Source organism: Molossus molossus, unplaced genomic scaffold, assembly GCF_014108415.1.
Source record: "Molossus molossus isolate mMolMol1 unplaced genomic scaffold, mMolMol1.p scaffold_m16_p_9, whole genome shotgun sequence".
NCBI lineage: Eukaryota > Metazoa > Chordata > Mammalia > Chiroptera > Molossidae > Molossus > Molossus molossus.
This window is the reverse complement of record NW_023425403.1, coordinates 10,841,737-10,867,357: the sequence shown is the minus strand read 5'-3', so window position 1 is coordinate 10,867,357 and position 25,621 is coordinate 10,841,737. Positions and strand designations below refer to the sequence as shown.

General features: G+C 47.0%; 1 protein-coding gene across 11 annotated transcripts in view; it reads left to right on the top strand.

The window, feature by feature from the left end:
* Positions 1–3,629: 3,629 nt before the first annotated feature.
* Positions 3,630–25,621, top strand: part of ACSL1 (acyl-CoA synthetase long chain family member 1) — a 64,730-nt gene continuing 42,738 nt past the window's right edge. For 6 of the 11 annotated variants that reach the window (XM_036249545.1, XM_036249544.1, XM_036249541.1 and 3 more), the window contains exons 1-2: positions 3,630–3,754; positions 24,449–24,675. In XM_036249545.1, the coding sequence (XP_036105438.1) occupies positions 24,481–24,675 (195 nt within the window). In that variant the 5' untranslated portion in view covers positions 3,630–3,754; positions 24,449–24,480. Of the gene's footprint in view, positions 3,755–4,038; positions 4,157–19,948; positions 19,995–22,422; positions 22,683–24,448; positions 24,676–25,621 lie in introns of those variants that run through there. The other 5 variants (XM_036249536.1, XM_036249538.1, XM_036249537.1 and 2 more) reach the window with 5 other exon arrangements.

Sequence of the window (25,621 nt, the reverse complement as noted above, 5' to 3'; positions counted from 1 at the left end):
AAACTTTAAAATTTTTTATTTTAGTGCATTTCTGTTTTCATTCTAAAATAAATTTCCTGTTTATATCCAACTTTATATTGACAATTTTCTTAATTAGATTCCCTAAAGTGTGTGAACTTCAGACTCCACAAAACCTGAATTCCACCCTTGGTTGCCATTAATCATAAGTGAATAGTTAGAAAAATGTGTCCAATTCAACAGCTTAGTACCTACGATGTGTACATACTATGCTAGGACTTGCAGAGGAGTGTGGGTTTACAAAGATTAACAGCTCTTACAGCTTCATGGGAGAGACTGGTATCTGCCTAATGTAGATGTAGCCTCAGAACAGACTGAGTGACAAACACCCAGCCACTGATGCCACCTCTTTCTTTAATCATCCACTTGCCAACATCTGGAACTAAAAGCACATCGGCCATTATTAATTGAGGCGGCCCTGCGTTAGATGACCATCAAAAGCGATAGATGTAGAATAATCAGCACTTTGCAGCGGGCAATCACCAGTGGGGGCTTTCGAGACAAGGCCATTGTCAACCTGCCCCTCAGCTTGTCCCAGAAAGGACTTTAACGCTCTTTAGCTTCTCTAGAAGATCAATCAATCAGTTTTTGGCAGATGTAGATTTGGATCTAGCCAGAATTAGCCACAAAATTTTAATAGAGACAAAAATGTAATGGCAGTGAGGACAACTTGAAAAGAGACTGACACTTCCATTAGGAAATTTGCTCCACTGCAACCTCCAATTGGCTCTTGTTCGCTTGGCTAAAGAGATGTTTGGAAAAAAGAAAGCCAAGCCCTAAAATAGAATACCCAGCCATGGAGACTAGAACCTTCATTTAATGAGAAAACTGAGGCAATGGGCTGTCAGTCCTTGCAACACCCTCCTGTGTTAGGTTACTATTATAAGAATAAGGCCATTATAATTATAAGACTATTATTCCTGTCTTACAGAGGATGAAATGGGGCTTAATGCAAAGTAGCTCAACTCCCCAAACGACTGTACAATACTGCCTCCCATCATAGCCTCTATCTGAGGGTCGCAGGACAGCCCTATAGATTGTGAAACTTTTTAAAATGATTAGGGAGAAACTTGTTGTTGTTTTTTAAGTGTTAGTGCTGAAAGGGACCTGAGAAAATATTTAGTGTAGCCCCCTTATTTCCAGAAGAGAAACCTGGGCTTCAGGGGAATGAAGTTGCTTCCCAAGGTCATGACAGCCTCTCCCAGAGGGGCTGGAACCCAGTTGTGATCCCGGTTGTGTGCATTTCCCACTCTAGAGCTGTCCCTCGCTGGCACTGAGGGCTAGAAACCAGGGGGAGGCATGCGACTGGGGCAAAAGTGTTGTGGAGTGGGGAGGGATAAGGGGAGAGAACCAGTGACAGTGTCACATGTTTTGAGTGGAGTTGTGTCCCCCTGCCCTCCAAATTTATATGTTGAAGTCATAACCCCAAGTAGAGTGTTTACAGAGGTAATCAAGTTAAAAAGAGATCATTAGGGTAAACCCTGAGATAATATGACTGGTGTCCATAAAGGAGAAATCTGGACACAGACACATACAGAAGGAAAACCACGTGAGGAGATATAGGCAGAAGACGACCATTCCCAAGCCAAAAACAAAGGCCTGGAACAGATTCTTCCCACACAGCCTTCTGAAGGAACCACCTCTGTTCGCCCCTTGATTTAGAACTTCCAGACTCCAGAACTGTGAGACACTAAATTTCTGTTATCAAAGCCACCCAATTTGTGATACTTTGTCATGGCAGCCCTAGCAGACTAATCCACCACAGAACTTGGGAAGTCCCTGAGGAGGCATCAGGCTGAAGGACTGGTTGGAGAAGAGGAAAAAAGAGAGGCTAAAATGATGAAATCATGGGTGGGGAGAAATCAACCTGGGCAGAGAAACCAAGGATTAGCCAAGTGGAAACCAATCAGAATGAAAGTGGAGTCCATTTCTTCTTTTAATTGAAGTATCCAGATCCAGATCTAGAGAGCTGAGTTGTTACAGAGGCTATTGGAGAGTGGGCTGCCCTCACCCTCAATGTATCACACTGTGGAGGGAACAATGACTGCTGCCACGTTCACATGTTCTGGAGAAGTGAGAAAAGCCCAGGGAAAGCTCTTAGTGTATTACAGGGTGGAGTCAACCTGAGTGTGCTTGAAGCCTTGAGTGAGCACAGTCATCCCTCCGTGTCAACGGGGGATTGTTTCCAGACCCCTGAGGATAAAAATCTGTGATGCTCAAGTCCCTTATATAAATTGGCATGGTGTTTGCATATAACCTGTGCACATCCTCTCATATACTTTAAATCATCTCTAGATGGCTTATAATACCTAATTCAACGTGAATACTATGTAAATAGTTATTATGCTGTATTATTATTTAGGGACTAATGACAAGAAAAAAAGTCTGTACATGTTCAGTACTGATGCACCCACGTTAGGCCTAACTACACAGGACATGTCAGCAACAACATGACTTTTTTTCTGAATATTTTAAATCCATGGTTGACTGTATCTGCTGAACCACCTACCTATACACCAAGGCCCCCTGTACAAACATATTTCCTTCTTTTTATCAAAAGAAACAAATTTTAAACTTTATTACACTTATTTTACAGTTGAGTATTGCTTTTATGTTGAAGGACCTAGGGTGGGGGTGGGGTGTACAAATGTATTTGGGCGGTCATTATATGCATGCTCTCGAGGCAGGTTGCCTGGGTTCCAAGTGGAGTTTTGCCCTCACTGGCATTCAACCTGTTTGTGTCTCAGTTTTCTCACCACTGCAACTGGGGCCACTGTTATTCGAGGGTAGGGAGACTGGCAGGCCTCGGGCGCCAAGAGCAACAGTAACATTTGAGATATCAACCTGAAAATAAATTGCGTTGGCCTCTGAAAACCCCCCAGTAGTTACTGTCTGGATGCAGACCCCTGAAGGACCCCAAGACCTTGGCAGATGAATACTGCCCTTGAGCAATGCTGAGCCTGCCCTGGGCTCTAACTGTGCCCGGCTGATTTGCCCAGGGTTGCTTCACATCCGGGGCATTGCAGAAGTCAGGAACAGTCCCCCCACCAGGCGCTGTGTCAAAACCCCATGTGGGGAACGTGGTGAAATCAGGTTAAAAGGAGTCGTGCACGTGTGTGCCAAGGAATATAGGAAAGGAGAACTCCCGGGCCTTCAGCGCCCCTGCTGCAGAACCCCTGCCAGCCTAGGAGTCAGCAGGGCACGTCGTGGTGGGTGAAGATGCGAAAGAGCGTCCCCTGGCCCCCGCGGACCCGCAGACCCCAGAGCTGGCAGGGCTCCTGGCCCGAGGCACCACAGTTTACCCTTTGCCCTTCCTCAAGCTCGTTACGAAATCACAGGAAAAGTCAGGAGATTCTAGTCCCGTTCGCTCGCCAATTCTCCGCAACCTCCAACCCGCCGCATGCTGGCCGCCTGCGCGACACGCGCGCGCCTGGACGAGAGAGCGGGCACGCGGGGGGGCGGGGCCTGGGGTAAGAGCGCGCGGAGGCGGGGCCTGCGGCGGGGCGGGGCCTGCGGCGGGGCGGGGCCTGCGGCGGGGCGGGGCCTGGGGCGGGGCGGGGCGCGGCGGGCGCGGCACGCGCACAAGCATTAGCCCGCCCCCACGGCAGCAGAGGCTGGTGCGCAGCCAGCGCGCAGAGGTGACGGCGGCGCCTTTAAATAGCATCCGGAGCAGGCGCCGGGTAGACAGTGGTCTGCGGTGACAGCAGGCGGCGTAGCGGCCGAGCCAGCCGAGGAGGTGAGTGCTCCTGCCGCTGGGAGCCGCGTGCGTTCCTGCTGCGGCGCCCGTGAGCCCCGCGGAGGTGCCGGGCTTAGGCTGCCCCGCCCGCCCGAACCCGAGAGGCGGCGGCCGCAGCGGAGGCGCGTGAGCCGCCGCTCGGTTCGCCGGGACGTTCCGCTTTTCCGGCCTCTGCCCTGCGGCTGCCCTGCCCGCGGCAGCGGAGGCCTGGTGCTGCCGGAGCCGCCGCCGCCGCCGCTCCCCCCCGTGCCTGAGGCGAGGATGTCCGCACCGGCGCGGGGCTGGTTCTGGGTCCGGGTGACGTGCGCCGCGGGTCCGGCCCCTTGTTTGTGCGGCGGCGGGGACCGGCTCGGCCTGGATGAGCCTGAGCTTCAGACGCAAGTAGATGCTCCCGTGAGGCAGGTATCCTGGTCCCCTGGCCACGGCCATCCCTCCTGCTCCCGTGGCAGGGCTTCCGATGTGCGCTCGGACGGAGCCGGACTGCCGTCCTGCCGGCCGGCGGTGGCCCCTGCGTGGAGCGCCTGCAGGAGGGTCGAACGCAGCATCAAAAGCTGGTTGCCATATGCAGAGTCCTCGCGGCGTGTCCAGAGGAGTGCGGTAGCCTCTGCACAGAGCCCTGATGGAGTCGTTGGTTTGAAGAGTCTGGCTTTTTTGGCTTTTTTAATTAACAAGGAGAGATGATATCTATTACGTGACACCGTAGACGGATAGTGCTGGTAGATGACTTTAGTGAACAGTGTACTCAAACCCAGAGACAGGTGCTCTGGGTAATCCCGTGTCATTGCAGGCCCCTTTCCCACCCACTCACTTTCAAGGTTATAGAGCTTAATTAAGACTATTGTACAAGTACTCTTTGTCCTTTAAAGTTAATACTTTTAATCTTATTGTGGGTGCAGGAATATCCAAAGTGCCCCTGCTGTCAATACCCTTTTATTTACTGACCTTTGCATAGCATGAGAGAAGCTGGTTAAACCTCACAGTTTCTGACACAGATTTCACCTCTATTATCCCAGTGTAAACAGTTATTTCTAAACACAAACAAAGCCAGTCTTTTGGTTGATTCTGCATTTGCAGGTGGGGGTGGCCAGTTAGATTGGCTTAAAACCTAAGGCTGGAGTTGACAGTGTGCTTTGGGTGTGCTTGAGAAGGTGGAACTTTGAAAAGAACCCTCACCTCCCATCATGTGGTTGTCTTGTCCTGACTCACCGGGAGAGAGCCTTCCCACCCTGAAACTGGACTCCTCATTTGTAAAAAGACTAATGTGCATTAGACTAAAGTCTTTCAGGAGCTAAAATTCTAAATTAGAAAAACAAAATCCTTAAAAGCAGCACACCTCACCTCCCACCCTCCCCTAAAATAATATAGAGCCCGGCTTGTGTGGCTCAGTGGATTGAGTGTTTGTTGTCCCATAGACTAAGAGGTCCCAGTTGGATCCCTAGTCAGAGCACATGCCCTGGTTATGGTTTGATCAGTAGGGGGTGTGCAGGAGGCAGCCTATGGATTTATGTTTCTCACATTGATGTTTCTATCTCTCTCTCTAAAAAAAATCAATGAAAACATATAAAAATATAGATATGTTGTAGACCATATACTATAGATCTCTATTTTCTGCATTTACTATAAATAGAAAAGATGTTTTAAAAAAGAAAATCACCCTTCCCCCACAATAAGTTTTTTGATGTATTTTCTTCCTGTCTCTATTATGCAATTTTTAAAAATTATTATTACAGGCAACCTGACTAAAGAGAAATCCCTGGGCTTTTTAATTTTTGACATTTAAATGATAGATAGTTGTGTCAAATGCAGCTAGGGACAAGTACCTAGTTATACCATATAGGTAGAGTTTTCATGGCTATATCTGCTTTTGGATGAAGTTTGTAATAACTAAAAGTGCACCAGCTGGGTCCAGGTCTTGTTACATCTTTCATCTTGATGTAGCTGTCTTGTGCAAAAGTTGTCTTGTCATTACAGCTGGGAATTTCTCCTCTCTCCCAGTTTCACTTTTCTGGAAAGAGCAAGATTAAAGAAGAGTAGTAATTGCTCCAGACTTACTTTTTTTTATTTTTTTATCCTCCCTCCATTTTTTGTTCAGATAGAGTGGGAGGGAGAGAGAAGAAGAGAGAGAGAGAGAGAAACATTGATGTGAAAGGGACACATCGACTGGCTGCCACCCACACGACCCAACCAGGGCCGGGGACAAACTGCAACCGAGGTACGTGCCCTTAGCGGGTGCCGAACCCGGGTCTCTCTAGACCGCAGGCTGACGTTCTAACCGCTGAGCCAAACCAGCCAGGGCAAGAAGAGTAGTAATTTCTACATATTGATACTCAGTAGCCTTAGAGAAATGGATAATTTTGCCATTATTATTATTATTATTATTTTGCATTTACTGTTTCTTATAACCAAATTCTGATAAGTTAGAATTCATTAATAATGTTTTATGAAAGATCTCATTGGGATGATGCCAGAAATTAAGTACTGTGTTCCAAAATACAAAAGAACATTTTTTTTTTAGGCAGCTCAAAACTGTTAGCATACTAAGGCCACCTCAGGCCTTATTCTCCAATAGACCATGGTTACGCAAGGGGTAGATTGAAGGTGCCAGAGTCTTTATTGAACATTATAGTCCAACCAATAGTTAGACAAACACATAAGGGTCATTTTGACATGCTGTCTCAGTGAACAGAGCTGATCTGAAACTGCCAGTAGTTGAGTTTGAGTTTCAACATTCTAGTACTTAACAGGCTTCTGAGAGCTTTTAAAGAAATAAAAGCCCTGAAGTAGTAGCTGGACTTGATGAACTCAAAATAGAGGCAATTTTAGCAGTGTTTGTGGCCACAACTCTGAGATCGTCATTGTATATGGAGTTCCTTACCTAAAATGCTGAATGCTAACTCAGGAGAAAGTCTAGGTTGTGTAAGCCCAAGGTGACACAGAATTGGGAACAACTGCCTGTACCACAGTGACAAGAGAAAACTATCACATAACCTGAGTTCTGGTCATTTTTCTGCCTTTTTACATCCAGACATTTAGAAGTTCTTGAGTGTGTGGGAATGGCACAGTATTCCATTTGTTGTAACCTCTGTGGAGTCCAGAGGGGAATAGGAAAGATGATGGAACTTTTCCTTGAAATGTGGCTGGCCTGGAGGTATGCCATATTCTCTGGACAAAGACTTAGCTCCCCTGTGCCGCCTGCCTTTGGAGAAGACGTTGGGCTGGAGGCATATGTCTTACCTCCAGGATCTAAGATTTCAAAACTGGTGGCTCAGTGTAGGTACCTGGGTTAAATCAAAACCATTTGCCTCAGAAAGATATATATACACATATATATATTATACTATAATTTTATATTATCTACGTTTTATAATAGGAATCTATGCTTATTATTAGGAAATTTGGGAACTAAAAAATAAAGGTCTTGAAGAGATTCAGCACTATTAACATTGTTATGTATTTCCTTTTTATTACTCTAAAACAATTTTTAAAAAAAATTTAAGCATGTATTTTTCATTGAAGATAAAAAATTTTTTAAAAATCCTCATCCAAAGATATTTTTTTCCATTTATCTTCAGATAGAGAGGGAGGGAGGGAGGGAGGGAGGGAGGGAGGGAGGGAGGAAGAGAGAAACATTGATGTGAGAGAAACATATCAACTGGTTGCCTCCTTCACAACCTCGACCAGGGCCAGGGATGAACCACAACTGAGGTACGTGCCCTTGACCGGAACCTAACCCGCAACCCTCTGATCCTCAGGCCAACGCTCTAACCGCTGAGCCAAACCAGCCAGGGCACAGATACATTTTTGATAATTTTAATGGCCTGAAGTATATTGTGAACATTTTTCCATGTTTTAATATATGTTTTAGAAATCAGGGCACGTTCTGCTTTAATGCTGTTGAAATTAACAATGATTTAAAAATTATTTTTATTAATGAATGGCTTCAATGGACTTTTGGGTTCATGTGTTCTAGTAAAAAACTGTTAAAATAAAGATTTGATTGTTTGGAAAGATAGTGGGGAAAGAAGTCAGGGCATCAAAGGAGGCATGTGAATTGCCTTTCACACCACTTCCTCATTCTGGGAGGGATTTCTGATACATGTATTATCTGTCCATTGGCACAGTGTTGGCACTGTGCCCTCAGGTTTGTTGAGGGAGCCGTGTCCCTAATACATAATGCCGAAACTCCCTGAACACGTTCATTCTTTTATTAACCAGAAAGGGAAAGTTGCTATAGGAACTGGTTTCTCCCTCAAGGCTCTACTGTCAACTGCAAAGCGGGGTGGTGGTAGCTGATTGACATGGTAGCCACAGGCAGAGCATGGGCAGATCAGGACAGGGTAGGTAATAGTAGCAAACAGTACCAGACACTGTTCTCTGTGCTTCAGATGTGCTTCAGGGAATCTTCCCAACAACCCTGTAGGGTGGGTCCTACTATTCTCTATAGTTTATAAAAGATAAAAGAACCAGTGCAGAGACTAAGTCACCCAACCCGGGTTTGACCTGGGCAGTCTGGCTTCAGGGCCAGAGCTCCTAATTGCTTGGCCCTTCCAGGTTAGCCAGCAGGTGGCAAGTCTGAGGACAGAGCTGCTGCTGCTTCAATGTCATGGCTCCTTGATTTTTCCCTGTCTCATTTGCATTCTGTCTTGGACCACAGAGTGGTAACAAGGACAACAAATTTTGATTCAGCTTGGTTCAGTGAGTGATAAGATCACTTGCTACACAGCCTTGACTTTCTAGAGAATTAAAGAGTAAAAGGCTTTGCTTGCCTTGGAAGTTGGTCCTGTAAGACTGAAGAACAGTCAGGATTCCTGATTTGGAAGAGAGCCCGTGGGGTGGGAACAGGGACCCAGGCTTAGCAGGGATGGTGGAGCGTCGCTCACTTGAGTAGGAGATTGTTTTCACCATGGCCCCGAGGTTTACTTCCTGCTGCATACCTTAGGGGTATTTTTAACCAGAAATAGACCTTCTTGACAAGTTCTAAATCGTGCTGAAAACTTTTAATAGACAAGAGAGTAGAACAGAATTTCCAGGGTTTGAAGGCATAGTAGTATTGCACAGTGGTTATGGCCTCTTTCCCCACAATTTTAGGTGGAACCCCAATGTAGCAAAATAAATAAATAAAAGCAGGGCTGTGATGGTTGAAGGGGGCAAGGGGCTGCGAATCCAGACCCCACAGGCACGGGAGCCGCTACACCTACATCCAGACACTCAGCCCAACTCAGCCTACTGACGCTGTCACTGGTGCAGGAGAGGGAGCCTTAGCCCATTTGACAGAGCCTGCGTCCCCTCAGGCATGACACACAGTGGAGTTTGTTCCCGAGCCCAGTGTCTGTCTGAGGAATGGCTGGACCTTGATTTTATCTTTGATTTGTACCCTGAAATCCAGTCAGTCAACAGGTTCTGCTTATTCTCACTCTTGGTACCGTGTTGTCTGACACGTGGCACTTCTCCCTTTCATCTCAGTGTTGTGTTGCCATTCTAGTCCAGAGTCTGTCACCTCCCGTTGAGACAGGAAAGGCCCTTAGTTTAAAAAAGGGGGAGGAGGAGGACTTTTCCATGCAGAGGTCTGGTCAGATCCCTTCTCTGCCCAGAAGCCCTCCAGGGCTCCTGTGAGGCCCCAAGTCTTCATTTAACTTGGCTGTCGGTGCCTCTAGGGTCTGGTTCCAACTGCTGTTTCCCACGCTTCCCAAACCATCTTATACTGGGACCTTTGGAGCACAGAGACCTGGGGCACAGGGTTCAATCAAGGTCTCTGCACCCCTAGACTCTGTACATGGCTCTTTCTTCTGCCGATCAGCCTCCGTGTGTCCTGGAATACCTACCCTGACCTGTCAGCACTGACCTTTCTCATCCTACCCTCGTTCCTCATGGCCCTGCTCCTCAGAGACACTTGCCTGGAGTGACTCAGTGTCTTCAGACTCCAAATCACTCACTGGAGCCTGAGGCTGACATCCAGCTGGGATGCACCAGCAACCACACTGGTGGTGAAAATGTTGAGATGCTCCTGCACTGGTTAGACACGAGGCCCCAGCCCTACCACAGAAAGGGGAGAGGTCATGCCTGACCTGCAGAGGATCTCCTGAACCCTGTTCTGGGCATTGGCCTGTTCTTCCCATAGGTTGATGCCTGGCTGTACTGCTTATTCAGTATTTTAAGTAGCTCCCCTCTTTCTGTCCTTCATTTGACTTTTCAGGTGTGCATATCTTGCTTCCCTTGTTAAACACCCCAGCCACACTCCAGGCTCTGGGCTAGTCCTTGTCATGGTCTAGGACGGTGGTTCTCAACCTTCCTAATGCTGCGAACCTTTAATCCAGTTCCTCATGTTGTATGTGAGCGGACCCACCTGGAGACGGATAGAGGAGCGGGGTCTCGGTTCCTAAGACCATCAGAAATATGTGGTTTCCGATGGTCTTAGGCGACCCCTGTGAAAGGGTCGTTTGACCCCCAAAGGGGTCGCGACCCACAGGTTGAGAAGCGCTGGTCTAGCAGGAGACCTCGTTCTGGTGTGTCAGCAGCATTTAACATAGGGCCTCAATGCTAGTGAGGACTCAATACTGTCCGCTGGTTGCTTGACTCAGAAACATTCCGATGGCTGATGTCCCATAGAAGGGTCACTGACAGCAATATAATTTAAATGTTCCAGGTTTGTGTATTATGATACCAGGCAGAGCTTAGATCTCTAGAGCAGAGCCTGTGCTTTCATTGAGCTGCACTGTGTTCTGGGTGCTTCTGAAGTGTCTCTTTCAGGTATATTTGAGCTGTAGGTGGGGTGGGCTTCGAGGACGTGGAGGAGAAGTGGCAGGTTCCTGCTAATCTTACGTATTTGTACTGTAGTCTTCATCTACTTGGTATTCCTGCTGAAAATCACACCTTGTTGCCCTGCCTCTCGTGAAATGGTCAAACAGCTGTTTGTTCCTCCTGCAGGACAGTTGCCCACATCGTGCCTCAGGCAGGCTTCTGAGGCGGCCCAGGTGAGGAGCCGGCAGGGGCCTTGCCTGTGGAGCAGCCAATCAGCCCCCTCACAGAGGATGGGACCGCGGTCCAGCGGGTGTGGCTGAGCAGCCCAGAAGCAGGCTAGACTCTGAAGACAGTGCCAGTCAGTTTGCTCTCTGCCATGAGTCAGAGATAACACCACTGATCCCAGGACCTCCCTAGAGTTCAGGCAAGCTGAAGGTCCTTGGCCCCCGAGCAGGAGCTGGAGCTGTAGGGTCCCTAGGACAGCCGCCTCAGATGAGGCCAGCCCCGGAGGCTGCTGTGGCCTCAGAGCCATTCTTCTTCCACCAGAACAGCCATAGGTCACTTGGCCAGGTGGCAGTCACAGGTTGTGTCCTGCCCTCTCCAGCACTACTGTCCATCATGGGGCTCTGAAATATCTTTGCCTCCCTCTCAGATGGAAAGCCTGCTTTGGCAGGCTCTATTACTTTGCCTGCTAGGTGTGGCAGGTGTTTCAGGGTGCTACAGTTAGCAATTTTGTTTATTGCTGCCCATATTTGGGAGCTGCCGGAGACCCTAGCCAGGCAAGTGATCAAAGACATTGCAGGTACTACTCAGGAGATGGAGGGGTAGTCTCCGCAATGAGGTATGTGTGCCTGCAGTGGGTGGGGGTAGACCACCCATTAGGGTGCAGGGTGGGTATACATCTATAGATAATAATTTTTTTTAGCTTTTTAAAAAAATTTATATTTGTGTGTTTTATAATGTTCAGAAAATATGTATACATGGTTTATATGTAGATACACTTACATATTAGGGATGCATTTATTTATTATTTTGGATGCATTGTTAAAAGTTTAGGGAATCAGAACACTACCTCTTTTTCTGCCATTTTTTAAAAGGAAAGGACTCAGTTTGTCAGTTTAGGGGATAGAAACTGCTTTGTGAAACTAGGCTGTGATTCTCGTTAAATTGGTCTCTGACTTCAGGTGAGTCAGGGTAAATCCAGAGTGTGCTTTGCTTTTGAACCCAAAACTTGACAACGTAGAAGCCTCATTTGGACAGCATTTGATTATTTTTCTGTATTGACATAGACTGGGAACTAAATAAATATTTGCAATTTGAATATATGGACCTTTTCCTTGCATGACAATTAAATATCACACTGGGTTGGCCACTTTAGGTCAATATTTAAGATGGCTTTCTTTGTTGAAACCTTCAGGCAGTTGGCAGGGTGCAGTGGATGTACCGTTCAGTTTCACTCCCCACAGGTGAGTTCTCAGGCTGTAGGAACTCAGAGCTGTACGGGCCTCAGAAGTATTACCTGAATGATAGGATGTTTGGGATTTGCTTTAAAATCCTTTTAAAAAATGACCCTGGCCGGGTTGGCTCAGTGGTTAGAGCATTGGCCCGCAGACTAGAGAGTCCCGGGTTTGGATTCCGCTAAGGGCAAGTACCTCGGTTGCAGTTTGTCCCCATCCCGGTTGGGGTCGGTTGGGGCCGTGTGAGTGGCGACCACTCGATGTGTCTCTCTCATATTGATGTTTCTCTCTCTTTCTCCCTCTGTCCCTCCCACTCTATCTGAAGATAAATGCAAAAATGTGCTTGAGAGAGGATAAAAAAAAAAATTTAAAAATGGATATCAGGTGAAACAATAGTAACAAAATGTTGATCATTATTGAAGCTGAGGTCATAGGTACGAGGTGGCTTATTATACCACTCTACTTTTTTTTTAAATCTTCACTGGAGGATATTTTTTCCATTGATTTTTGGAGTGGAAAGGAGGGAGAGAGACACACACATCGATTGGTTGCCTCCCACATGACCCTGACTGGGGCTGGGGCTCGAACCTAATCTAGGTACATGCCCTTGATTGGGAATCGAACTCATGACCCTTCAGTCCACAGGCCAATGTTCTAACTGCTGAGTCAAACCGGCCAGGGCTCTGCCTCCTTTTGAAAAGATTTGGAAATTTTCATAATAAAAATTTAACCAAAACATAAAGGAAAATAAGCAAACTAGTGTCACCCAAGTAGGTAGTAGCAAGACCAAACAATCTCTTTTTCTTTCTTCCCCTCCCTTAAACACTGGCTGCTGCTTCTGTAATTCTCACAGTTCAGTAGATTTGTTTTGTATTAACTTCTCCCGGGGCCAGTTCCTGGTCTCACAGTTACCTGAACGCTTGGTGTAACTCTAGCTCTTGTCCCGTGGTTGTCACTAACACCTCCTTTATCCCTCACACAATGAGCTAAATCCTGGTTCACCTTTCCTCTATTTCACATGTTGCTTGGGCAGAGCTGACAGAATTTAGAGGTCATAGGGGTCCCATGCTCTGTTGAGGCTCTGTTAGGTCCTGAGGAACCGCACAGCCTGAGCATACTTTGTAGGTTTCATTTGCCTCTGCGTTTTAGGGTCACAGCAGTGGGGAGCTGGCTGTCCTCTCTCTGGGTATAGGTCTCTCTTTGTCTCCTGTCTTCCACTTACCCTCTTCTGCTAAGCCGTTCCTCTAGTTTTCAGGCCCTCTGAAACCTTGATCTATTTTAAGAGGTGTAAGTAACTCGACCCAACCTTGTGTCCCTTTAGCCTTCTTATCCAGGTCACTGATATTTGATCTTGGTGACTTCTTTCAGCCATAAGGACTGGGTCTCTTCTCCGTCTCCCACACTAGGCCTCACCCTGGCAGGGACCTGGGGGCTCCCTAAATGACATGAAGCTGCATGGGGCCAGCCTCTTGCGGCCACCTGCGTTTTAGCCTATCAACAGAGTGCTGTCCTGAGAGACAGAGGCAGGGTGTTCATGGCCTCTGGTTTGGGACACAGTTGTTTCTAACCCAGCTGCTCTGCAGCCTCCTCTTTGCTCCCCACACCCCCACCTGTCCCTGCCTGTTCCCACCTGGCCTGCTTCCACGGGCTGTGGACAGGCCTCCCTCCGCCGCAGCCCCTGCAGAGAGCTGTCTCCTGCCTCTGTGTGCCGGGCACCCGGGCCGCCTGCTTCTTCAGTCCTCGCGTTCTGTCTGTACAGTTTGGTCCACTCCTGCAGGTGTCCTTGTGCTCATTGACACCCTCAAATTGTTGAAGGCAGAGGAGACCCTGCAGTGCTGTGTCCTCATGCTGACGGCCTTCTGCTTATGAGGGACTAACTTGAGACATTTTTTTTCCTCCGTGATTTTCAGAGTATTATTTGTTTCTTTGCAGTGGGACCCTTACATGGAGGTTGCCCACATAGGTCAGCAGCTGCACCAGGGCCCAGCACAGGGCAGATGGTGAGAGCTGGATATGGGCTTGCTGGGCCGGCTGACTCCTCATCTGTCACTCTTCTAGGACAGGTTGCCACCCTAAGCCCTTTCTGGAACAGGTGGGAAATACCTAAATACCAAAGAAATGAACTCACCTGACTAGTTATAGCTTCTTTATCTTGAGAAATTTTAAAAATACAGCAAAGTGCAAAGGATAATAAAATCATAAAACAGATACTAAGTGCCCCCCATATAGAATTGATGGTTTTAACACGGATTGCTTTCTTTCCATGTCCCACTGTTACCTGCAGGTTCTGGAAGCCAGGATTCCTGGCCGTTCTCCACCTTCTCTTGCATCATCTTGGGGGTGCTCCCGGTGTTGGTGAGGGAGGGGCACGGCTTTCCTCAGCACCCCCTCCTTTCTCTGCTCCCGAAGCCCACACAGGGAGCAGCAGGGAAGCTGGCTCAGGATTTTCTAGCTCATTGGGGCACAGCCAGTCCCCAGAACATGAGTTTTTTGCATTTGAATCTAATGTTCTTTCCATCGTTCTGCTCTGCCTCCTATATTCACTACTGGAAATGAGTAGCGTTGGACACAGCATCTGATGGACCCCAGGACCTAGGTGCCTTCTGTGCGTACAGTTTCTCAAACAAATGGACTCTACTCCCCTCAGCGGACAGGAGTCCTGCCTCCCTGGGTCCAGCTCTGGCCACTGTGAAAGGACGTTTGTCCCCTTTCCTGTTAGGGGGTTCTCCCTTCTCTCGGTGGAGCCTCTTGTTTCAGGGTCAGCTTTGGCTCGTCGCAGGCCAGGAAGGCCCAGAGTCTCTTCTTCCAGGTGGTGTGAGTGGCAGCAGGGCTTTCTTTCCTTCCCGGGCTCTTGTATCGTCATAACCAGCTCTGCTTGCGGGCCAACACCCCGGGTCAGGTTCTGTACCATGCAGCCCTGCAGATGGGATTAGGGCTCTTCCTGGGGCCAGTGTCAGCTGAAATGACAGGCCTTCTTACATCCAGGTGACAAGCGGGCAGCTTCACCTGCAGTAGCCTCTGTGTCTTGGTTCCTGCTGGAGAGGGGTAAGCCTAGCCCGCAGGTTCCCTCCTTCCCACCCACTGGACTGAGCCGACTGGCAGGCCGGCTGCTTTGACCAAGCCGCTCCCCTCTCCGGCTCTTATCAGCAAGTGACCCTGCCTTGTCCCGACCCATGTACAGAAGTCGCTTAACAGTATTAAATCAGGACCCATGGAAACATCTTCTTCTCTAAGGAATTTTTTTGAAAGGACACTTTTCCTCTTAAATCCATAGCAGTAATTTAACCTTGCTGTCCCACACGGAGGCTTTTACATGGATATCCTCATCAGGCATGTCCTGACTATAATCACCATCTTCCCAACAGGATGTATAGGACAGGTCTTCACGTCTGTGTTGAAGAGAAGGCAGGAGCACTGGCTGGTGCGGCTCAGCTGGTTGAGCATCATCCCGTGCACTGAAAGGTTGCTGGTTCGATTCCTGGTCAGGGCACATGCCCAGGTTTTAGGCTTGATCCCTGGTCAGGGTGTGTGCAGGAGGCAGCCAATCAATGTTTTGCTCTCACATTAATGTTTCTCTCTCTCTTTCGTTTTCCCTTTCCCTTCCTCTCAAAATTAATGAAAATGTTTAAAAGAGACAGGGCAGAAGAACCATATGGTTGGTTGGTGTTTTTTTGTTTGTTGTTGTTTGTTTGTTTTTCTCTGGATAATGTTGGGCAGGGCTTGTCTTCAGCATTCCTTACATCTCTGATGGCCACCCACCAGCCCTCTAAGCGTCACTATCTTTACTGCAGCTCCTGGGCTTTGTCTTGTTTAGAGGAGTCTCTCTCTGACATAGAAAACTCACTCAGAAGTCTGGGGCCAGCCCTGGTGTCATGGGTTTGAGCCCTTCTGACATTTGCTATTCTGCTTGAGAAAGGCTTTTGTTTACTCTGTTCCCTTCCCTGAGGGAAAGCTTGATTTGTTTTAAACTAATCCCTAGTCGTAGGTCTAAATGTCTGTCTAAATGTCTCCTGAGAAGAGAGGACCCTTGTCTTTGGATGGCCTTGGGTGACTTTATACATAAATGGAACAGTTTAAGAAATAATGGCAAGAGGGGCAATACAGTATTTTTATGTAGATTTTCAGTGGCTTGCAACCTTTTTGTCCCTCCACGTCAAATGGGAGCCGCTTCCCACTTCCTCCAGCACACTGGCCACCACAGCTCCGCAGGCTGTAGAGAAGGCTGGAGTTGGGGGATGCTTGGCATACCCCTTTCTCTTTGGAGGCTCTCTGTTCTAAAAATGTATCCTCCCCAGGCTTACATAGAGAATTGGTCAGAATCAGAGGGTCATTCGTGACTCAGTATAATGTTTATGAAGCACCTGTTCTTGGCAAGGCTCTGTGTTAAGTACCAAGGGCATACGAAGACAGATGGGAAGGGCCCTCGCCCCCAGGCAGGGCAGAGAGGCATTTATGTAGGAGAAGTATACATGTACCTGGTGTAAGATAGGATGTGCCAAGGGCCTCACCAGGCTGGAGTATTCCTGGAGTCAGAAGAAGGACTGGCGGCTTCTGACTGAGGGGTCCTGTAAGAATTTATTTCAGAAAGTGGCTTCTGGCCTATTTGGGTAGGGTTTGGGCATGAAGAAGGGCCAGGGCATAGAGCTGTAATGAAGGAGATTGGGGGGGGGGGGGGTTGCACAGCGCAGGAAGACACAGGGACGACTGGTGGGCTTTGGGGAAGGACGCGAGTTGGGAGAGGAGCAGAGGGAGTGTGCTCCGGGGACCCTGCCTCCATGGCGGTGGTGAGGCAGGGCAGGGGCCTTCTTGCCACCAGGAGTGAGGTGAGAAGGTGGAACTTCTACTCAGGCAGAGAGGGTCTCTCAGGACCTGGAAGGGGCTGGAGCTCCCAAACCTCCTTCCTCCCTGTCCCTCCTCCCCCTCCTCTTCACTGTTCCACACTATTTTCCCAGGCTCCAGTCCTGTTCTTGTGTGGAGCTGGGGTGGGACATTGAACCTTCTTGGTATAGTTCCCCAGCTCTTTGAATTGAAGGTAGTAACAACTCCATGCAGGGAGGACTGTGATGAGGGTTACATTTAATCATGTGTATAATTGTTCAGCATGGGTGCTTGACAGAGATCATCTCAAACTGATCGCCCTGAGCGTCTTCCTTCCCCACCCCTTTCTAATCTACCCATCATTTGTTCCAGATTAACTCACCCAAAAGCCTAGAGCTGAAGTCCCTGAAGCAGAGCTCCTGTTCCTGTTGCCTCCCTTAGCACGCTCAGCTCGGGAACCAGCTCAGCAGCGCCTGCTACACCAGCTCTCCCCTGAGCGTGTGATCACTTTCATCATTTCTTGGCACTTGTTGCCACCTTGGTAGTCACTATTTAAAAAATTTTTTTTTTCTTTAATGATTTTAGAGAGAGGGAGATAGAGATGGAAACATCGATAAGAGAGAACATCGATTGCCCACCTCTTGCATGCTCCCTACTGGGGATCAGGCCCACAACCTGGGCATGTGTCCTGACTGGGAATCGAACCATTGACCTCTTCGTGCATGGGTCAACCCTCAACCAGTGAGCCACACCGGCCAGGCAGTAGTCACTATTTTGTGTGTCTCTTTGCATTATGCATTTTAATTCCAAGCCTCATGAATGGGGTCTGCAAGTTTTTCACAGTTTGCCCCCCTCATATGAATATTAAACCATGTACATGCCTAATAGAAGGTGAGGGTCTCCCCCAAACTCTTTCATTTTCTAGGGTGATCTTTGGGTCATTTTATTTTGAGCAGCATCAGGTAGAGGAGGCACCTGGAAGTGTCTGTGGCAGTCCTAGTCTTGGGTCCTCGTAATGGTCAGCTAACCGAATTTTACTTTTTCTAAGGCAAAAGACTTACCACCAGCTGGGTAATTATTCCTGGGGTTCTGTCATTGCAAAAGCAAGTGTTGGATATTATTGTAAAAAGTTTTAAAAATCAGTTTTTAAAAGAAATAGAGTGTGTGGTTTAGTTTTTAAAACTGTCTTAACACTGTACAAATTGTTTTCCGGTGACGTGGTAGCCACATATATGACTTCAAAAATGCTTTGACTTCGACAACTTAAATGGAAGAGAAAAATGTGAAGATGAACCACAGAAAACTGTCCATCCTCCAAAAGTGACTTTAGGGATGCCTAAGACCCTGTTTGAAGAAGTGTGTTCAAAGAATTTGAATAAAATATTAATGAAATGTGAATAAGAAAAAGGAAATATGTCTAAAGTAATTTATATCGTAATGTGAATTAGATATATGTATAGCTTAATAAGTACAGAAACTATTTTAAGTAGACATTTTATCCAATCCCTAATAGTTTATCTGTTCAAGTTGGACACCTTATATTTATTTGTGGCCTGTGACCCATATGAACGGGTGAGGTATGACCCTAATCTTACTGCTTAAAAATTGGTCTAGTCTTAGTTGCCCTTTGGAGCGTAGTGGTCTACTCTTTCTCTGATAACTTTAGGGGAGATAGGCAGGGAGTGGGTTAGTGTAGAAATATTCAACTGACTCTCAAATAGTTTAATAAACCAGGTTTCTAAAACCAGAACATCTCTGCTTTGTTTCTCCTTATAAAAATCTTGGAAATTGACTTGGGGATTCATGGAACCGCAGTACTGAAAGTTCAGTGGGTTGAAGGTTCTGTACTTGGGAGAAAAGCTCCAGGGCAGTGGGTTGGAATCACCAGTCCCCTGTGAATGGCTGGCTCATTGTGCATGATCCCGGGTAACCCAAGTGGTCTTTTCCCTTCTCAGGCTCGGAAAGAGGAGGTGGTCCAAGGGCAGCAACCTGTATGCAACTGTCAGGAATTCCTGTATGAGAAGGGGTGTGGGCAGTGGCCTCTGCTGTCCTTTCTAAGTGGTAGCCTCTGGCATCTTGGTGTCTGTACCTCCCTCTCTCCAGGGAGAGCCCGACTGCTCTTTTGGTTCAAGAGGGGATGGCTTAAGCAAATCTAGCTTTAGGTAGTTTGCCAGCCAGGGTTAAGGAGCATGGATCTGACGGTTTGGAGTGGCACATTGAAAGAACAGCACACAGTCTGGCTGCCGCTCTCTTGTTCCTCCCCAGGCTGAGCTGTGCCCGGCTAGTGCAGGACAAAGGGGGAGCTTTCAGCCTCTGTAAATGGCCTATTGTGCCAGGGGAGGAGGTGGAGCAAGGAATGGCAGCATCTTGCCAGCTTGGCTTGCTGTTTTAAGGAAAGATGTCAGGATTTCTTCATTTGCTGCTGCCGGGGCAAGGGTGCTGTTTATGTGGGTTTGTTTGAGGGCTGCATTCCAAATAAAGTATTCCTTCAGACCGCTAGTACTCAGCCGGATGAGAGCTTGAGGGACTTCAGAAGGAGAGAAACATCCAGATCACCTGTTTTTTTTGCGGAGGGGGGTGGTGTGAATGGCGTGAAGAAAATAAAATGCTAATGTAAGTATAAGTTTCAGAATTGCAGGAGGTGTGTGTGTGTGTGTGTGTGTGTGTGTGTGTCCGTCTGTGTGTCCCTTTGTCCTTAGAGAATGATGCCCTTGTGAGTCACCTCTGGCCCTGGACCACTTTTTTCCTGGTGTAAATAGAATGGTAAAAGGTGAACCTCTGTGCACAGTCAGGGTCAGGGTGATGGGATAAATACTAGTGGTTATGTGAACCACGGAGAGCTTCCAGATGCCCAGCTCCCCTAGTACCGTGGGGTGTGAGTGCTGGAAGGGTTTTAGAAGTCTCCTGCTCCTAAAGGTTCCTAACCTGGGGTGCACTGAAGGGGACTTGTGAGCCCCAAGTACAAAGAAGTATGTGGATGTTCTCAGTGGAGAGGGTCAGCGGCCCACCAGAGGTTAATTGTTCATGTGGAGGAAAATGCATGGATTTATTTATTTTTCTTTATTTATTTTCTTTATTTATTTTTATCCTCACCTGAGGACATTTTTCCATTTTTTGTTCAGATGAGGGAGAGAGAGGAAGAGAGAGAAACGTTGACGTGAAAGGGACACATCGAGTGGCCACCTTCTGCACAACCCAAGCAGGGCCGGGGACAAACTGCAACTGAGGTACATGCCCTTAGCAGGAACTGAACCCGGGTCTCTCTGGACCACAGCCGACGCTCTAACCGCTGAGCCAAACCGGCCAGGGCGAAAATGGCATGGATTTAAAGCAGTGGTTCTCAACCTTCCTAATGCCGCCACCCTGTAATATAGTTCCTCATGCTGTGGTGACCCCTAACCATAAAATTATTTTTGTTGCTACTTCATATCTGTAATTTTGCTATGTTATGAATCGCCATCAATGGTCTTAGGTGACCCGTGTGAAAGGGTGGTTCAACCCCCAAAGGGGTCGCGACCCACAGGTTGAGAACCGCTGATTTAGAGTCAGATTGGTGTCCTGGTCTTGGAAGACACCTTAGGAGGAAAGCGTTTTAAGTCTCCAGCCTTGATTTCCCCATCATCATTTTGTATTGCGATGTTCAGATAAGACACTGGATGTGCAAGCCTTTTTTAAACACCAAATCGATGCTCATTGTGTGATTAGCTATTTTTCTCCAAGTTTGGGCAGCTGGGAGGCAGGATCGCTGCTTTGTGGTGGCATGTAGTGCCATTTCTGTTTCCCTGCCCTGCGCATCCGTTTCTCCCAGGTCTATTTAAAGGCGGCCTGGGCTCTGGTTCTTTGCACTGGGCTTGTGCCAGATTTCCCTGACCTTTGCCATGTTCCCAGTCATTTTGTGGTTTTAGACTCCAGCTTTATAGGAAATTCAAAAGACCCAGCTGAGCAAACCCTCTTTTTGTAGGTGTGGAAAGGAAGGTGTAGAGGAGTAGCTGAGGGGAAGGAGAAGCTGGTTGCCAGTAGTCTCCTGTGTTCCAGCTGAGAAATACTGGCTACCATCTGCATAAGATTTTAAGCCGATTGAATCGTATTCTTAGCAAGCAGCAGCATGATTGCATGCCTTGGCTATAAGCTTCCTGAGATGATGACATGCAAATTTGCTTTTGAAAGAATTTAGAAAATATTCCAACCAGAACAGCATTGGAATAAGAATCAATTCTGAGTTTAAACATTTGTTTGGCAAGTTTATAAGTCTCGATACTTCTTTGAGACAAATTATTGATTGAGATGGTTTTGAAGTGTGGCACTCATGTTCACCTACAGCATTCAAAGGCTATTTATTGTAGCTCGTTTTCTTTGAATATAGGTCTGCCTGCATTTATAAATATACCAAGTGCCTTTTCCTTATAGCTGTTAAATAGAAGGGGAGAGACTTATAATGCTCTTGGTCTCACATTTAAGAGTTCTTTCCACGAATCTAAAGGAAGTATTGACTTAGTTCTTTATTGCGAAGGCTATGGTTTCTCACATACAGCATTAACCAGTTTGTTCAGTATGGTTGGTTTGCAGCTAGCTACTGATTGCCAGCTAAGAGGCATGAAATAAATTGCTGTAGCTTGTCATTATCACCAGAGATAAGAATTTAGCTGGCTTTAAACCCTCAGCATTGCAGGTTAGTATCCAATAAAATGCTTTTGCCTGAGTGCTACTGTAATTTTTTGAAGTTTTTACAAAGTTGTCTTTCCTAGACATTTCTATAAAGAAACTCCTTTCGTTCTTAATATAATGCTGTCTACAGCTTGGCGGTTGCTAATGCTTAAAATAGAAAAAGTTACCCGTTTATGACTGTATTTGTTTGTGAGGGAATTATTTTATATTCTCACTCAGGGATGTGATTCTGTTGAGCAACCCTGTAAATTTACACAATGTGGGTTTTATTGAAATTACTTCAGGGACAGGCAAAGGTGTTGGGTAAGGGGTGTGGGTAAGTACCACTCAGAGTGCTGTGGGGGTAACGAAGATGACCAGGAGGTGGATCGATTAGAGGGGAAGGCAGGTTTGCACATTAAATGCATAAGGTTGCTTTGCATATATAGAATTGCAATACTGTGTGAAGTCTGAAGCTCAGTGCCAAGAGGACTGGACTCAGTGGGTCTGCTCAGCCTCACAGGCTTGTGTAAGCATCTCTCCCTCAGCGAAGCCTTGCCTGATCACTGATCTTCATGGTGGTAACACTCATCACACCTTGTGGATATCACTTGTTTAATTTTGTATTGTATCTGCCCCCAGCTGGTGAGCCCACTGAGAGCCTGGCCCTGTCCTTAGCACTGTCTTCCCAGCTCCTAGCACATGTCTGGTGCACACTGGATGCTCAGATATGTTAAATGACTGGAGTAGTTTAATTCCTATGAATTCATCTAGAATAAAATCAGCTGTGAGTGAACTATTGACAATCTGTTTCTTTCTTGGTCGGTCTTATGTTGGTTCAACATACCACCCAACATCTGATCATTTCAGTGGCTTTTAAAAATATGCCCATTGTGTCTTCTTATTGGGAAGCTGAGCAGAAAGAAAACAATGTCTGTTTTCAGAACTGGCACTGGCAGTGACACTAACTGATGCCTGTCCCTGCCCATGGGTGGAGCAGTGGGGTGACTCTGCTCCCAGCCTCTCATTGGCCCATTCTTCACCCTCTCTTCTCCTGGGAAGTCAAGTATGGATTTTGTCTGCTAGTTACCTTTAGCCCAGTGGGCAGCAGCACAGGACTTGGCATGTGACCAGTGCCCTGAGAGACCTTGGCAGGCCTGGGTAAGCACCAGGCTAAGCTATTGCAATCCCTGCCCCACCCCCACCCCCACTGCCTTTTCTGTTTCGGCAGTGGTGTGTCACCGAGCAGTCAGCTGTTGGTGGCACAGATGGTGAGTGGTTTTGTAAGTGCTGGTGCTTTCTCTCCAGAATTATGACCTGAAGAAATGTATTTATCTGTTCCTTCTCTGTTGTCATGTCAGACCTCAAAATTTCCTGTTTGTGTGTGTGTGTGTGTGTGTGTGTGTGTGTACATGTGCGTGTACGTACATACACCTACACAGAGCTCAGGTAGCACAAGATTGCATGAGATGAACAAATACATTATATTGGCCCCTATATAGTATTGATGGCCAGTGAAAGCACTTGATATTCTGATACTCTGTAAAGAAAAGGGTACAATAGTAAAGACTGAAATTTAAAGAGAATTTCAGGGTTATTTTCAGTCTATTTAAAAGAGCATATAAGTAGCTCACAGATATCTGAACTTAGAGGTAAATTAATAATACTTAGTCGATTGCCAGGAAGTCTTTGAAAAAACTCTTTCAGATCATTTACTGTTATTCCCTTCCCTTTACTACCACACCGTAGTGCAGTTATTCATGAAGAATTTTCTAATGAGAATTATTCTTATATATTATCTGTACTTCACATTTTTTATACTGATATATATGTAAATTGTCTATAATATGCAATTTGAGGCTTAATATACATTGAGTTGTTCATCTAATTTTCTTCTATGTGTTTTTGGCTTCTAAATTTTGTTCATAAACTCTTAGTAGTCAAACACTCTGGGTGTGTGTGTGTATTTTTGTTTTCTGTTCTTGTTAATCCTCACCCGATGATATTTCTCCATCGATTTTCAGAGACAGTGGAAAGGGAGATACCATGATCACAAACACTGTTTTTTATTAGCTTGGTACCTACTGTTCTGCATGCAGGACTAACCACAGAGTATTGGTAAAGGAGATAATAATAATGCCTCCCATTTATTGAGCACTTTCTGGTGCCTTGTACCATTCTAAATTCTATGTGAATTATTTAGTAATTATAAAAGCCCTTTGAGATAGGTACTATTTTTATCTCCATTTATACATGAGGAAACGGAGGCACAGAGAGGTGAAATCATTTGTCCCAAATCATACAGCTCATAAGCTGGGGAGGCAGGATTTGGTTCTAGAATCTGGGATCGTAAATACTATTCTATACTTTTCTCAAATACTGTGCTATAAAATCTCTCCAGATACGTGGTGTTCGGTTTAAAGTTTATGCACATCAATCTATTATTATTTTTTAGCTATACTATATTGAGGAATATAAAGGATGTTATCTTGTCAGAATAGCTAACTATAGTTTCACATGCATTTGTATTGTTGCTTTCCTGGTGCAGAGTATGGGGGAGGGGAGAGGCACATTGACCTTGGATTGGTCTGTTTTTCCAGCTTGTTCTGAGCTTTGTGGGAAGAAATGAAAACTGATGGCCCTTCGGTGGTTTGGGCTTGTTTGTGTCTCCCCATTAGCTGTGATGATGAGAGCTGAATCTGTTTTTATTAGGTAGAGGAGAACAGAGATATAGTATCAGGCAAGAAAATGGTAACTTATGCCACTTATTTGAGCATTTTATGGCAAGAATTCTTTGTGAGTAAACATTTCTAAATGTGGTTAATAAAAACATTATATAAGATGATAGAAGTAAAATGCATTTCTAAAGTGATTTTTCAAAAATGAAATTCGACAGCCGGGAAAGGACCTGGACCATTAGACTGTGGGCTTAGCGCCTTGATTAGTCAGCTGGCCATCGAGTTAGATGGTTGGCTTTTGGGAATTGTGGAGAAGAGTCCTGCCTCCTTGAATGAACATGATGTTTTCTCTCCCACAGAAGTCAGCTTAGGGCACCTCCAGCGCAGGACAATGCAAGCCCACGAGTTGTTCCGGCATTTTCGGATGCCAGAGCTGGCTGACTTCCGACAGTATGTGCGCACTCTGCCAACCAACACGCTCATGGGCTTTGGGGCGTTCGCGGCACTCACCACGTTCTGGTACGCCACGAGGCCCAAGGCCCTGAAGCCGCCATGTGACCTCTCCATGCAGTCGGTGGAGGTGCCGGTAAGTGGGGGGCTGGCCTGCCTGTGGGGTTCTCTGCGTTTCCCCACATAAGCTAAGCCCTTGCGAGGGCACTTTGTAAGGGAAAATATGCTCAGCGAGAAGGTTGCCCAAGGTTACAAGTGGAGGAGGAGGCCAAAATGCAGGGCAGAGGGACAGATGAAGTGGTGTTGGCTGGGTGTCTGCCCATAGTCACACAGAGGCTCCTTCCAGAAGTCCCGCTGGGCACTGCGGTCAGTAGGCCCGAGGATTCCGTGACAGGAGGGACGGGCACAGAGCCCCTGCCCTCACAGAGCTTCTCCAGTGGAGAAGAGCGTTGTCAGACAAATGTCACAGAAAGGAGGATTCGCTCGTGCTGTGTCTGATGCCTAGAACACGTTCCTCAGCGGTGGAAAGGGACTCTGGGATTTCCGATGGGACGAGGCTAGACTAGGAACTTGCCAGAATAACATGGCCGCAGAATTTAGGGTAGGCAGTCAAGAGACACCTGCGGTAGAGCTGTGGAGAGCCCTGCTTGGATGTAACTTGGGCACACGAAAGGTCATGCTGTCATCGCTGTGAAAACTACACCAGAGTGTGTGTTCTGTAATTAGGGCCCCATGGGTGGGACGGCCGAGGAAATCTAAACACCCTCCCAGACCACCTCTGTCCTAGGGCTCCTCCTCTTCCCTCCCCCTCTGGGTCTCTTCTCACCATTAGTAAAGGTCCTGCACCGTTGGCAGGTGAAGCGAAGGTGAAGCAGCCACGTTCTCAGTGGGCGTCGACCCTTGACCTACTCTCTGCGTCGTCCTTTCTTGCTTTCCTCCCCAAGTCTCAATGAACGTGCAGTATGTTACCTTCACCTTATATGGAAAACAATGTGTAGGATGCAGAATTGCCTCGTTTGCTGCTTCTAGATGTAAGTGAAAGGCCTCCCCAGCCCGGGGCTGGCAGGCATGTGGGGGAGAGT